Consider the following 14,908-nt stretch of genomic DNA (forward strand, 5'->3'; position numbering starts at 1 on the left):
TAAAACAATAACGACCAAAAAATAAAGTTTTCAACTCAACTTCAAAGCTCTGTTTTATTGTATCATTAATTTTGCTGTTGTTTTAGAGTATTGCAGTTACGGTTTTGTTCTGCACTGCATGTAATTAACTATGAGACACATGGATTTTTCATTAGACAATAACAAGAGCACATTTCATTTTAAACTTGGTAAGCATTTGCTATTATGTCAGGCTTACAAAATTAAGTAATTACCTCATAGGGGACTTATTGTATTCTATTCATATTCTCATTAGCTTGGATTCGTTCCACTCAGTGGTGCAATTTTGCGTGTTAATTTAAAATGGTCAGTAGGGGGAACTGTATTTATACACCAGCCTCATGAGGCACACGGTCCTTGTTGTAGAAGAAATGACTGGGTTAATGGGGCACTCTGCTTCCCCTTCAGGCAAGTATGACACCACAATTTGTGGGTGAGTGACGGCCCTTTAGATCGATGTACTACAGAGCGAACCAACAAGCTTTACGTCATTGTGTGGCCTCGTTTCTCTTCAGTGCAAAATGTTGGGGACAGTGTGATGGCCTTCTCAGTGTGACAGGGCGTAGAGTTGCTCAGCACTGCGCTCCAGTCGGTTGCGATACTCGAGGTTGGAGTAGTTGCATTCAGGGACCCCCTGGGTGCCATACAGGAGACCCCAGCAGCAGCAGGCAATCACTGCTGTGCTGTCGCTGTCGCCTGGGCAGGGTGAAAAGGAGATGAGCTTCATATATTGTATAAGAAGATGTTAATCACACATAATTGCATTATATTATGAAGTTAAACAGGAAAGCTCACTCATAGTATGCCATTTTTTTTTGTGGCATACTATATTGTATATTTTTGACTTACAGTATATGCTATGATTTTTAATGACTTCGAGATTATGTAGACTTGAATTTAAAATACTTTTTTTTCCTAAACATACTGATCCCTATTGACATCTGATACTGAATACAGTCGGAATACTATATACTAGGACTATGGGATGTCAAAAATGTCATTGTATTGAAGTATGTTGAAAAGTCAAAAGTAATTTTAAAGTGTGTCCAAAAAGTGAGCCCCCCCAAAAAAGTAGTAGTATAATATATCGAAAAAGTCCAAATATAATGTCGCCAAAAAATGCTTATATTATAGTCATAGAATGCCCGTCTAAAACAGTCATGGCATAGTTTTTTGGTGTCAAAAAAGAAAGTCTGCCATTTAGATATAAAATGTCATAAAAATGATTAAATCAGTCATTGGATAGCCCGTCTAAAACAGTCACAGTATAGTATGTTGAAAATATTTGTAAATCAGTCATACCATAGTGGTACTACATAAAAACCATCGTATAATTTGCTGAACAAAGTCATAGTATATTATGTCAAAGGTGGTATAGGATGGGGTTAGGCAAAAGACTTGATTCTCTATTCTAGGAATAAGGCTTGGGATGATGAAACGCATGCAGTTGAACTGACTGATGTTTAATAATGCAGTTGTTTGAGATTTCATAAAGTTTTGGTGGGATTAAGGTTTTGGCAGTACTCCCTTTCAGCCTACAAAATCAATAATACTGCTAAAACGACTTTTTTCCTGTTTGAATATCTGACCTCCATGGAAGCCCGCTCTGCTCATCAGCTCCTCCCAGTCTGAACCCGCAGCCAGCAGGGCGTCCAGTGCAATCATTGGAGCGTCATGGCCGCTGCGTCCCGCCCAGCCCGACAGGCTGAAGCTCTTGTAGGCTTCGTCTCTCTCAGCTGGGCCGTAGGAGGAGGGCCAGTTCACGGGCCCCACCCCACAAGAGATGCCCCTCAAATCCAGGTACCTGCGGACAGAGGGTAGAGATCTTCCATCCACAATATCCTCCAATGTAATGTGACTCTGCAGAAGTGACAGAAGTGACGACTAGTTCTATGGTTCATAAACAACCTGACATGTCATTTTTACAGTATGTACGAGGTGGAAACTCAAATATATACCATGCCATCCTCTATTAACCTTGAGGCTGTAATAGGTTACAAGTGCTGAATCCTGAATCTGACTATGACACGAGAGCCTAACAAAGCCTGATTTCAGCAGCTCATACCACTGCCACTTGTCACAAAAGTAGTCCCAGTCTCTCGCCGTCTCCTCCACGGCGAAGCCTCGACCCTGAACAAAGTTCTTTGCTATTGGACACGCCTCGTTGATCAGGCCGAGACCCCAAGTCGTGATTGGCCTGCGCTGGACGGCGTACGCGGTAAAAAGGGCCGATGCTACGGCTCCCAGGAAGCCAGTGGGGTGAGGATGGGTCATCCTGCCTGTTTCCACGGCAACCGCCACCAATGACAACAGCTGGTCAGGCTTTGGATACCTGGTGGGGACAAAGCGTTAAAGTCCTTATCTGCAGTTATTACGGAGGATATTTCGCTCAAGGTTTTTTCCATGGACCTAATGAGGTCCGTGACACAGCGGAGAAATGTTTTTTCTATTCGTATTTACAGTAATTACTTCTTTTCATGCTTTAATTAACTCCACATCAGGTTTTTTCCTGGTTCTGGCTAATGTTTTCACCCTGGAACTTTCTATTGACCTTGGGTGACAAAACTGTGGATTTTTACTTAATGCTACCTCACTTTTATTTTTTGTGTGAAGCTGAAGAGAAACTTCCTATACTTTCTTTTTTGTCTACAAGTAAAACACTGAATAATCCCATCCAATCGATTCCTGACGACTTCCTCTCTACAGCCAAATGTGATTAGTTAAGAGCTGAAACAATTAGTGGATTCAGCGATTAGCGGACGAAAAGAAAATTACTGTTTGGTTGACTGCGTAATCGAATAAATATTCTCCAACCAAAAGAATTAACCTGATTTGTTGTTTTGGAAACTGCATTGGACATTTTCCCCTACGCTCTACGGACTAGGGGGTCTGTTCGACGTTCCTGCCCGTTAAAGGGAAGATTGCTGTTGCTACTCATGAGGGTATAGTTGGGTCTATGTAAATCATGAATAAGTCATAGAGTGCGGTCTTTACCTACTCTATATGTAAAGTGTCTCGGGATAACTTTTGTTATGATTTGGCACTGTAAATAGAATTGAACTGAATTGAATTAAGCGAGAAGACAATCATTAGGTTTTTACAGACGCAGGCATGCGTTCACTCTTACTGTCTATAAAACACCGCGAGTAAGTCGTGAACCTCAGAGTTATTTTGGACTCTGACCTTAACTTTGAAAGTCACGTCAGTAACACAAGAAGGGCAACTCCTTCTCACTTCAAAAACATATGAAGAAACAGAGGATTTATAAATCAAGCTGAGTTTTGAGAAACCCTTTCACTGCTACCGCAACGCTCTCTTTGCTGCCTGATGATTGTGTCCAACTCCAACAGCGAACTGTAAACGGTAGATACTGTCTGTATGTGTCCGAGTCTGGTTTCCTTACTGTCTTTGGCTGCTTTACACATGCATTTTAATGTAAAGCGTTTCGAGTTTACTTGTAAAAAAATGTGCTACATAAATCAAATGTCCTTGCAGATTGCTGCAGACCCCGGGGATGTCACAAACAAAAACAACACCCTACGCATCTCAGGAAACAAATGGAAACGAGTCCTAACACAACAGATGGATTTGCTGGAACACCTGCCTTTAAGAGATATGAATTGAAACTCAAATCAAATTTGTAACATACTTCCTCCTCTCTGCTTTTCCCTCGGTTAGTCATTTAAGTTGCCCTGCACCTGCTCAGGAAAGGATACTGCAAGGTAATTGACAATTACAAAATAATAACCTGTGGAGGGCTCGGGTTAACGACAGAACAATTTAGCTGGAATACATAAGGATTAGACTGATTGTGTTTTACTCTTACCTGAGGCCAATGCACATGGACCTCATGGCAGCACCGCAGCCCGTTCCCTCTGGGTTATAGGGCACTCTGTAGCCCCCTTCCTCTCCGGGCCTCAGCTGGGAGACTCCTAAAAGAGCAAATGAGAGTCAGTCAGACCTTTGCCATCACTACAAATAAATGTGATGTGATTTTAAAAACTTTTGACTCACCCAGAATGCTCGAGGGCCCCGGTTTCCTCCCGTCCATGTCTTTCATTCCCTCCACGTATCGAGCAGCCACCTCATGCATGAGTTCCTCCCCCGCCTTCCCTAGGAGGGAGACGACACGGAGGTAACTTGTTTAAACTGCAGACACGGTCCTCATTAGCTTTTTAAAGATGTAAGGGACCTGTTAACAACGCTGGCTGTTTGCCTTATCACAGTAAAGGTCAAGCTGAATTTCTACCATTTTTCCTTCCACTCGTGCAGAGCCGTAATAGAGCAGCAAATCAAGACAAGGCTGGAAATTAGATTTAACCTTTAGTTATGAGGAGGAGGGCGCGGTGCACATCCTGATGAGGCATCATCAGAAACACACTGACCATCAGATTAATCCAATAAGCTCTTTGTTTGAAACAAAATGAGCAAAGGAGAGAAACAAGGAAAGATGGAGAGAGAGAATAAATTCAGTGTCATGCTTGACCTCACCAGTTGCCAGTGCTTCAGCCGTCGCCAGATGCAGAACTGTGTCGTCGCTCACCGGCCAATCAGGGAGCTCGGCCTTGATGTTCTTCAGACCACCAAGCTCCTTCAGCTCCTGTTAGGACAGGAACGGCCAGGGTAGACATTTTAGGGGACAATACACCTTTAGCAGTCACGCCCCTCAATTCATGTTGCACTGACCTTGTGTATAGCTGGGCCCGACTCATTGTACTCCCACAGCTGGTTCCTGTATCCCAGAGCATCACCGACACCACTCAGCAACATGGCTGCCTTATAGTGCTCCACTGTAGCATATCTGCTTGGACAAAAGAGATTATTACCACTCTGTCTCTCTTCAACAGATACGCCACTTTGAAGTGCAATAAGAAGATTAAGACACAAAAGGGAAACTCTAAAATCAGAAAATTACAAATTAGATGGTCTTTTTTTAACAGTCCTATGTTCACGGTTCATAAAAAGGACAACTGTACTTATTTAAAGCTGTTTAATAAGTTTTACCAAGATCAGTTATAGGCTTTCTCACAGTGATTTTAATTAAAGCTGTTTTGTGAATTTAAAAAGTTTTTGAAAAAAGAAATGAAACACCAGTAACACCACTAGTGATATCTTTCACTATTGATTGATTGATGTTTATTTCAGATATGTAAACGAAATTAAAACAGGAAACAAAATAATAATAATAATAATAATAATAATAAAGAAAAATGACTGTGCCATTAAAGGCAGACAAAAAATAAAACAAAAATTGCTCATTATAAAATTAAACAGTGTGTGTCACTATACTCAATCAAGGCTTCAAAATTATGCAATTAAAATAGCCAGTAGCCTAGATTCAAAACATATTATTAAAACATGAACACCTTTGTTCTACTACGTAACTCATAATCTTCATATTTGCAGGTTAGGCTATGTGTGACCTAATAATAGGCTCTGTTCTTAAATGAAGGCATGGTGTCCCTAACGAATGAATGCCGTCTAAACATAATCATTGATTCAAACACTGACACATAAACAAGTCCTCTGAAACATTGCGCAGCTCTCAGGCTTCATTTGAAAGTCACTGGTAGCCTAACGTTCAAACGACGCACTTGCTGCAGGAAATCCTTCCTCCATGCTGTGGAAGTCTCACCGGTCCATCGCAGCGGCTCGGTCCCCGAAATCAAGCTTCGAGAGGCGGTCACACACAGGACTTGACACCGGGGCTGCGGACTGAAGCGCGCCGCTCACTCTCTCTCTACTCGTGTGCTGCAAGTTTGAGCTCAGTCCCAGCTCATAGAGGCCTGGAGCAAACACCGGCGTTCATTCAAATGAAGTCCTGCACTCAGCTCTGCAAACCCGAGCCGACGCGCTGCACCGCAAACGTGGAGGCTAAAAAAAGAGGCAGCTGCAGAGCCGTTTTAGATGGCTGCTTTCCAGCTGGCAAGATGGAGACATAACAAAACAAATGGCAAATCCCTCTCTGCAGGACAATTATTGACTCAATATTCACACAGCTGCACCACAGAGACGCATATTTGTATTCACCCATGTGCTCTTAGAACACGACACATGCAACGCTTTTTCCCTGACAAACAATAACTGCCCCCTTTGGCTGTAAACACTGGATTAATACTCTAATTAATTATTAAATCTATACCCATATTCACACATGCATGCCCTTACCCAAAGGTTTATTCAAGTGTGAAGCTAAAAAAATAAGAGAGTATACTTACATTTACTTTGTATGTACTTAAAAAGGTATAAAAGTATACTTTATTACTTGGATTATACAGAAAAGCCCAACTCTATTTCTTTTTTAATCGAGATATATTTAAGAAAAGTATAAATAGGTATTGTCTTATTATTGGTTTATAGTTGTGCTCACTCTTTTGTTAACCTTTTCTATTCTTTTCGTAGGCTACCTCAGCATATGCTTTAACATACTATTTTATAAACGTACATATTCCTATTTATAGTAACATGTTTTGGGTTGAATGGCTCAGAGGAATAATAACGGTCGGGAGACAACCTGATCTTTTATGTACACAGAAACAACATAAACACTTGGCAGATTTCCTCTAGCGTGTGAGAGTATTGCCACAGGCTTGATAAATACTGGCCGCTATTATAAGCTGCTGTAATAAGCCTCATGGATATAAAATACAATACCATACCAAAATATCAAGTCAAATTGCAAAAAGAGTAAGTCTATGAAATACATTAATCACTGGCTTTGATGTTTGTCTGTAGTATACAAGTTATGCAGTGGAATTAAACCAGTAGTTTACTGAGAGTATACTTTAAAGTGTACTTTAATAAAATAAAAAGTGGGCTACAAGTATAAAACTAGTTAACTAAAAGAACACATATAACTTCACTTGTAGTATCATGCTTGTAGCAGTAGTATACTTGAAGTACAAAATACATCCTTTTGTGTGCTCAAAGGTGACTACTTTTAGATTTAAAGAATACTTAAAGAATACTTGTGGCGGCTGTGGCTTGGTGGAAGAGTGGGTCGTCCTCTGTTCGAGAGATTGGTGGTTCGATCCCCATCTCCCCCCGGTCCCCATGTCGAAGTGTCCTTGAGCAAGACACTGAACCCCAAATTGCTCCCCGTGCTGCGCATGGGGGTGTGAATGTGGTGTGAATGGTTAGATCAGATTAGATGGTATGTAGATGTCCACTGCCATCAGCGTGGATGTCTGTGTGAATGGGTGAATGTGTCAAACACTGTGAAGCGCCTTGAGTAGTCAGAAGACTAGAAAGGCGCTATATAAGTACAAGTCCATTTACCATTTAAAGTGTACTTTGGTAAACTAAAGGGTGGGCTAGAAGTAAAGTTTACATCTAGTAAACTACCAGTATACCTATAACTTTACTTATACTGTAGTATAGTTGTAGTACAACATAAAACATTTATGTTAATTACCTGTAGGAGGGCTGTGGCTCAGAGGTAGAGCAGGTCCATACCCATGGATGGATCAGGGCCCTCCCACACACTCCCCGCCGGCACTTTCACCTCATCAACCAGATGTAAGTGGAAACACTTCTAAAAAACGTAAAAAACTCTTTTCATCCAGGAGGGGTTTAACCCTGTTCAAAGAATAGTTCAATATTATGAGTCACAGACTTTCTTGTCAAAAGGAAGATGAGAACATTTACACCCTTATCATGTCTGTACAGTAATGTAGTGAGGGCCTGCAGACGGTTAACTTAGCTTAGCATAAAATGTGGAAACGAGGGAGAAGTAGCTAGCCTGGCAGAAGCAGAGATCTTCAACAGGGGGTCGAGGACCCTTAAGTGGTCCTCAGAGTTACTACAGGGGGTCCACCAAATTGTTTGGTAATATTTCCGGGCTCCTTGGCCTAAAAAACCTTGGAGTCTCCTGGCCTAAAGGGGGAAAGAAATCACCCTAACAGCTTCTCCAAAGCTAACTAATTATAACGCATTGTACCGTCATTGTAAAATCCATTTTTAGAAAATAGTGTAAAAGTGACAGGTTTTGTTTTTAGGTGCCAGACGAATTCTTGGCTGGGAGCACCTTGTATGTCTTGTTCATGTGAAGAATTGACAATAAAGCTGACTTTGACAGTTAGACATCTTTTTCATTGATCAGAAAGAGGTAAAATGACAATTACATTGTTTTTTTCAAAACTCAGATCTGTTCAAACAACAGGGAGCACGGCACTGTGGCGTTGGAGAAATACCAGACTTGGGCCGGTGTGGACCCGGAAATTATACTTTGAAAGGGTGTAACATAGCGTCTTAACAGTTGGATTTGATAGGACAGACAGGAAATGAGGTGAGAGAGAGAGACATGCAGGAAAGGGCTGCGGGTTCGACTCTGACCTGCGGCCCTTTCCTGCATGCTGCACGCTGCCTCGAGGACCTTCAGCCTCTCTACATGGGGCGACTGCTCTAACCACTCAGCCATGGGCCAACCTTGCTACCTTGTTTTATATAAAGACACAGTTTGAGTCTCAGAAAATAGCCAGCTAGCTACTAAATGCAACGTTACTTTATCGCTGAAGTGGCACCATGACACAGAGGTGGGGTATAACAGACTTTGGCTACATGGATAATGCTGGTTACGATAATTGCTGGTTTTGGGCCTTTTATACAATCAGTTGACACAAATAAGAGCACGTAATGTATAAAATGATGTTCTATCAGGGAGAGAACACAGAACTGTAGAATCTTAGAACTCTGCGTGTAACGGAGTTCATGACATCACAGTAGAACCGTGTCACTGCGTTTGTTAGTTCAGCGCAGATTAACAATCAAACACACCTGTTATCCAAGGAGACAAACACTTTTTCAAAAACACGTATTTCGGCGACACATTCATTTTAAGTTTTACAAGCCAGTTCCCTGGAAGTGAGGTAGGTCTATCAGCCTGTTCATATGATCGTTCCTCAATAATCTAGTCTGGTCAAGTCTAGTCTACTTGTTGACTACTAAGAGTTGCATTTAACTGCTGGTAGGGACTCTTATTTAGTCTAATTCACTGCTTGAGACTGAAAGGAAACAAGCCTTTTATATTATTTCAGTTTTATTGAATATTAGGACAAACACGTGAGGCTTGTGTGTGTAATAGACATTGTGGGCACAAATATCTGTTCCCATGGTCTCATTATAGAGATAAGCTGTATGTGTCACTTGCTAAAATTTCAATTGGACGTTTGCCAGTTTCAGAATTGCATGAACATTGTGATATTGTAAAATAACATCTGATTTCTTTGTCTGATCTATTCAGTCGCAATGGACGGAAGAGGAGACGGAGAACACAACGGTAGAAATCGTAAGTTCTTGGTTCGTAATATTACACAGACCTCTCTGATGTACAGTCTTTCCAAAAGCTGTAGGGAGTCACAATTTAATTCAATGAATGGCAATGGTAACAATTCTCTATCTGATCTTGCGGGCCCAGATTTCAACAGGCATTTCTTCCCAAGAGGACAGCGGCCACCAGCCGATCAACTTAATGGTGGAGTCATTGCCTGGATTGAATTTCTCCTGAATAATGGATTAGATGAGCCCGGCTTTGCTTTGTTAGTGGAGCTGCTGGAGAATCCTGAGCACCCCGCCAATGTTAACATCGACGAAAATGATGACAACAATGGAAACCATGACAACGATGAAAACCAGGACAACAATGAAAACCAGGACGATGAAAACCATGACAACGATGAAAACCAGGACGATGAAAACGATGACAACGATGAAAACCAGGACAACAATGAAAACCGGGACGATGAAACCCATGACAACGATGAAAACCAGGGCGATGAACACCAGGACAATGATGAAAACCATGACAACGATGAAAACCATGACAACGAAAACCATGACAACGATGAAAACCTGGACAACAATGAAAACCAGGACAATGATGAAAACCATGACAACAATGAAAACCTGGACAATGATGAAAACCATGACAACAATGAAAACCTGGACAATGATGAAAACCTGGACAATGATGAAAACCTGGACAACGATGAAAACCAGGACAACGATGAAAACCAGGACGGTGAAAACCACGACAACAATGACAACCTCAACAACAATGACGACATCCACACCGACAATGTAGACGACAACGTTGACAATTACAATGTTGATAACAATAATGAAAACGCAGAAGTTGCTGGTACGAGTGCTGGGGTTGGATTTGGGGTCAACCAGGGTGTAGAAGACGACGACCCCCTGCCTGGAGGATCCAGGAGAAGGTCAAGAGAGGAGGGTGAACAAGGGTTTGAAGAGAGAAGCAGCAGAAAATTCAGATGGTGGGATGAGTTTGCTGAAAGCAGCAGTGACAGCGACACTAACAGCGTTGACTGTGAATATTTCAACACAAAAACTGGAAAAAGTCCAGTCAAACTTGCTGCCGTGGCGAAAGAAGTCCCTCTGCCTGGTCCATACAGGAAAAGGACAAGAAAGAGTGATAGAGTAGAAGATGAGAGCAGCAGCAAGATATCTGACTGGGAGGAGAGGCAGGTGGAGGAGGAGGACCCGCACTCAGGAGGGTCTAGGAAGGGGTTGAGGGAGGACGATGAGGGAGGCAGCAAACAATTCAAACGTTAAGATGAGACACCAGTGATGAAAACTAGGGATGCATGATATAGATTTTTTGCCGGCCGATACGATTACGAATAATTACCTGCTTCTCATGGCTGATACAGATAAGATTGACGTTAATTTCACATTTTTATATTTTAAAAACAAGTTCATAACCTGTAGCTTATTATACCAGAGGATAAGAAAGGCTAAGATGTAGTGGACGATTTATTCCATAGCTCTGACATAAATAAATCTAAAGTACAAAGAAAAAACATACTGTACTTTGGCTTTCAAATGAAATGCTTTGACATAATCTGTCAATGTATACTTAAAGATATAATCCGTAAAATTTCCATCTAGTTAATCGTCTTTTAAGTTACTATCTATCAAAGAGTGAGTTAAAACAATGGTGATTGATCGTATGACCCACTAATGAAAGCACTTGTTGCCTCTTTGCTAAGTATTCCAATATCCGTGTGTCTATGGCGACATTACCTCTAAATGTAAAAAGGCCGCCATGTTAGTGATGCTGCTGACAGCCTGTGGAGCTCGTCACTAACGGTTATGAAGCGTTCACTTGTAATCAGAAATCGGGAACTTTTAACTTCTGAGTCAGGCTTGTAGTAAGGGCAGAAGTGTCATAGGAACATATGTGTGAGTATGGATTTAAGAGGGGACGGACTGGAAGTAGAGAGGTGAATGTGTTTCAATAAAGTTTACAACAAAAAAAAGTCAACACATAGCAACCGTGAACGGGACAAGATGGAGGGCTCTGAAAGAACAGAATGACCTGCAATTACGTGTTATTGCCAAAGAGACCGCTAGAAACAAAGTATCTCAAATTTGACAGATTATGACTTTAATACTTGTTTATCCGTGGATCACAAATCCGCTATAAAAGGTGCATTTGTACTGTATCAGAATGTGTAGATGCAGCACTTCTTAATTCATGAAAGCAACGTGGCTTTGTATAATATATAATAAATCGGTGGTTAATTTAATGGCTATAATTTCATCTGGATAATACATAATGATATAAATGTCCCATTATTGGACTATAATTTATTGGCACCAATGTATATTGTGCATCCCTAATGTAGACTGACGCAGACAGCAAGATATTAGATACGTTGTGACTTTATTTAACCCTACTGTACTCCATGGTCAGTCAATGTCTTCTCTCTTCATGGTAAGTCATGGTCATTTTTCCTCTCTTTGTAATATTGTCTTACTGGACGGCGCGGTGGCTCAGTGACTAGCACTGTCGCCTCACAGCAAGAGGGTCCTGGGTCTGACCTGGCCAGAACCTTTCTGTGTGGAGTTTGCATGTTCTCCCCGTGTTTGTGTGGGTTTCCCCCGGGCGCTCCGGTTTCCTCCCACCAGCAAAACATTCCCCCATCCCCTTGGCGGCTGTAACAGTGGCTGCCCACCACTCCTGATATAATGGGTTTGCGGAGTCTAGTTTAAAAAAAAAAGATATCCAAATATTGTAATTGTGCATACAGTAATACAGTAAATCAGGCTCCGGATAAGACACACAGTGATAAAAATAATTAAGAGTAAAAAATAAGTCATCAGTCCACTTTTAGCACCCATATGCTGATCATCCTGGAGGGGGATCCCTCTTTGAGGGGACCCTCCCAAGGTTTCTTCCTTTTGGGTTTTCCTCATTCTCAATGTGGGTCTAAGGTCTTGGTGGGTGTCCACTTCATTTAATTTATTTCTTTTTGTTATCCTTTTGGAAACTGAATGTGCATAAATGATACTCTTTGTAAAGAATAAATAAAGTTAAAGCATACTTTAACTCGCTGGCTCATTTGCATTGCTTTCAGAAACTATTAGTATTTCAAATGAGAGTGCATCATCTTTTTAACCTTCTGAGTATAAAAGCATCATGAAAAAGGAAACGATAAAGACCTCTGAAAAGTTTACTTGGATTAAGTTTTGAAAAACACTTATTTGTAGACAGCATAAGTACAACCTCAGTTATGTAAAATAGATCCACTACAAAAGTCAACAAATACTGATGGAATACAAGCATATTATCTAATAGACGTCTCAACAGTAATCAAAGTTAACATAAACTTGATGGTCTATTCTGCCATATGTAAAGGACATAGAACATAGAAAAAGCAATTCAAGAATTAAAAGTAAAAAAACAGTAGTGATTAGTAGTGATAAGCAGCTGATTAGCTCCCTTCAATCAACTGACAATGGTCAAATAGACTGAAATATGTGTGTATATGTTTGTATGGAAAAAACTGAATAAAATAAAGTTCTTATGGCTGGTGCTGTGTGGGATGAGTAAGCCACAGTCCAGACTTTTAGAGGCAGAGGGGAGAGAGTCCAGTACCCTGACAGCTTGATGTATGAAGGTGTTACCCAGCCTGGGGAGTCTCGCGGGCTCCAGTATCTTCCCCCAGATGCCAGGAGACTGAAGTTATAGTGCTGGTGGCTTTGCGGACTCGGCCGGTGTTGTAAATATCCAGGAGGGAGTGTAATGAGGCAACAGATATCTCCCCAGCTGCATTCACTATGCACTGCAGGGTAGGACGCAGTGCAGCTCCCAAACCATATTAAATGTCTGGAAGTTTGACGTTTGGGATGTGACGGAAATTACAATTGACATGTTTTGGGTTTTAAAACACAGGGCAAAACACATTCTTTCTCTTCTCAGCTCTGGAAACACACATAAACTTTTACTTATCTGCATCAGCATGATTTTAAAGTATATCTTTGATGAACACGACACTGCTCCTTTGTTTTCCTATCCTGTGATATGAGTGTGTTTAATGTTACTGCCTTACCTTATACGTCACCCAGCTAAATGTGACTTATGTGTGCATGTTCTGTATAAAATGCAAACTGCCCTCAGCTCTGGGTCTGTCTCTTTACATGCCCATATTGGCGTCCGTACCAGAGACTAAAGAATAAAACCTTTTCTCTTTGTTCTTTGTTGACCGACTTTTCCCATAACAGGGGAAATACGCTTATTCTCTTTCGACCCTCATGTCTGTACACTAAAGATAGAGCCAGCAGTCAGTTAGCTTAGCATGAAGCTGCTATATTTACCCTAAAGACATGTGATATCTTCTCAGCTAACTTGTGGCAAGAAAGCAAATAAGTGTCTCAAAACGTTGAACAGGCTGTTCATAGCTACTCAATATATTACTAGAGTATAGGCTGACCACTTTAGTTTTCTTACATGTGTAACTATGTGCATTTTCACCATGAATCTAAGTTTAAGTCAGAATTATAAAACATTGCCCCAAAGTTTGTCCAAATATAATGTAATGATTGACCCACCAACAGGTCTGCGAGGTGGAAAGGTTATTGATTACCAATTATTTCAGAGTCCAACAGGCCTTGTCCCTGTGTCAGTAATTAGACAGATTAGGTCAGAACCATGTTTGTGTAAGTAAAGTGCAGAAGGATAATGGCCTGGTGAAACTTCAAAACAGAGGACCTGACACTAGGATGTTGCAGAGGATTAAACCCACTGTGGTGCCTCATGTGTGTGAAATGGTTTACCTGCATTTTTTAGTTAAAAAAAGGAAATCAATGTTGTAAATCCAAATATCTCACTGATGAATAAGTTAGTTTGGAATAATCGAAAAGACAAAAAACATAACCAAATACGTCATCTCAGCATAGTGCAGGTTGGAAACACTGCACAGAAAGACAGCATCTGCTTTATATTCCCTTTGGAACCAGATGTTCTCTTTGCGTTTTTGACACATAAAGTTAAACTATCACGAAGCAGAGTGGCAAAGTGAGTATAAAGACCCTCGTTGCACCGGAGGACTCTGCTCCGAGCTGCAGTGTCAGCAAGCATCCATCCTGCTAACACTTCCTTGAGCGAGACGCGGCTGTTTTGTATCTGACCCGGTGCTCTGACCTAAAGATGGAGGGAGGAAAGTGAATAAAGAATTCTCCTCCAGGGATCAATAAAGCATTACACTGCATTAAAATCAAATCTTGGATTCTAGATCCAGCTTTACATGTGGACATAAAGGAAAACCTGTAATCTGCTCATCGGTCTGATGAAACCCCTCCCTCCACAGGGTGGCATGGTTTCACTACAACACATCAACAGCGGCTGTGAAACAGACTTGGTGATTGAAGCAGGCAGCTGGTGGATCCTGATGCCAGACAGTGATTCCCCATGGCTGATGCACACGGTCAATCTTTGCTACCAGACGATTATCATCAAAGAGGAAGTGCAGATTGTTGGGGGTGGGCTGAGGTATCATGAGAAGCTATTTGTCACATGAGTTGTCAGGGGCAATAAAGGCCGATGGCAAGCAGAGCCGGAGAGAGGTGCAATGGTGAAAGAAGAACA

The 14,908-nt window shown here is 41.3% G+C and overlaps 1 protein-coding gene across 1 annotated transcript; it reads right to left on the reverse strand.

Annotated features, from left to right (window-relative positions):
* Positions 1–40: 40 nt before the first annotated feature.
* adprh (ADP-ribosylarginine hydrolase) lies at positions 41–5,849 on the reverse strand. The gene is made up of 8 exons (XM_083932571.1): positions 5,654–5,849; positions 4,705–4,819; positions 4,510–4,618; positions 4,033–4,131; positions 3,845–3,950; positions 2,084–2,350; positions 1,608–1,822; positions 41–714 (listed from the first exon to the last, which is right to left on the reverse strand). The coding sequence occupies exons 1-8, from the start codon at positions 5,659–5,661 to the stop codon at positions 566–568; spliced, it is 1,068 nt and encodes a 355-aa protein (XP_083788697.1). The 5' UTR covers positions 5,662–5,849; the 3' UTR covers positions 41–565.
* Between the last annotated feature and the right edge of the window lie 9,059 nt (positions 5,850–14,908).

Source organism: Echiichthys vipera (genome assembly GCF_963691815.1).
Source record: "Echiichthys vipera genome assembly, chromosome: 18".
NCBI lineage: Eukaryota > Metazoa > Chordata > Actinopteri > Perciformes > Trachinidae > Echiichthys > Echiichthys vipera.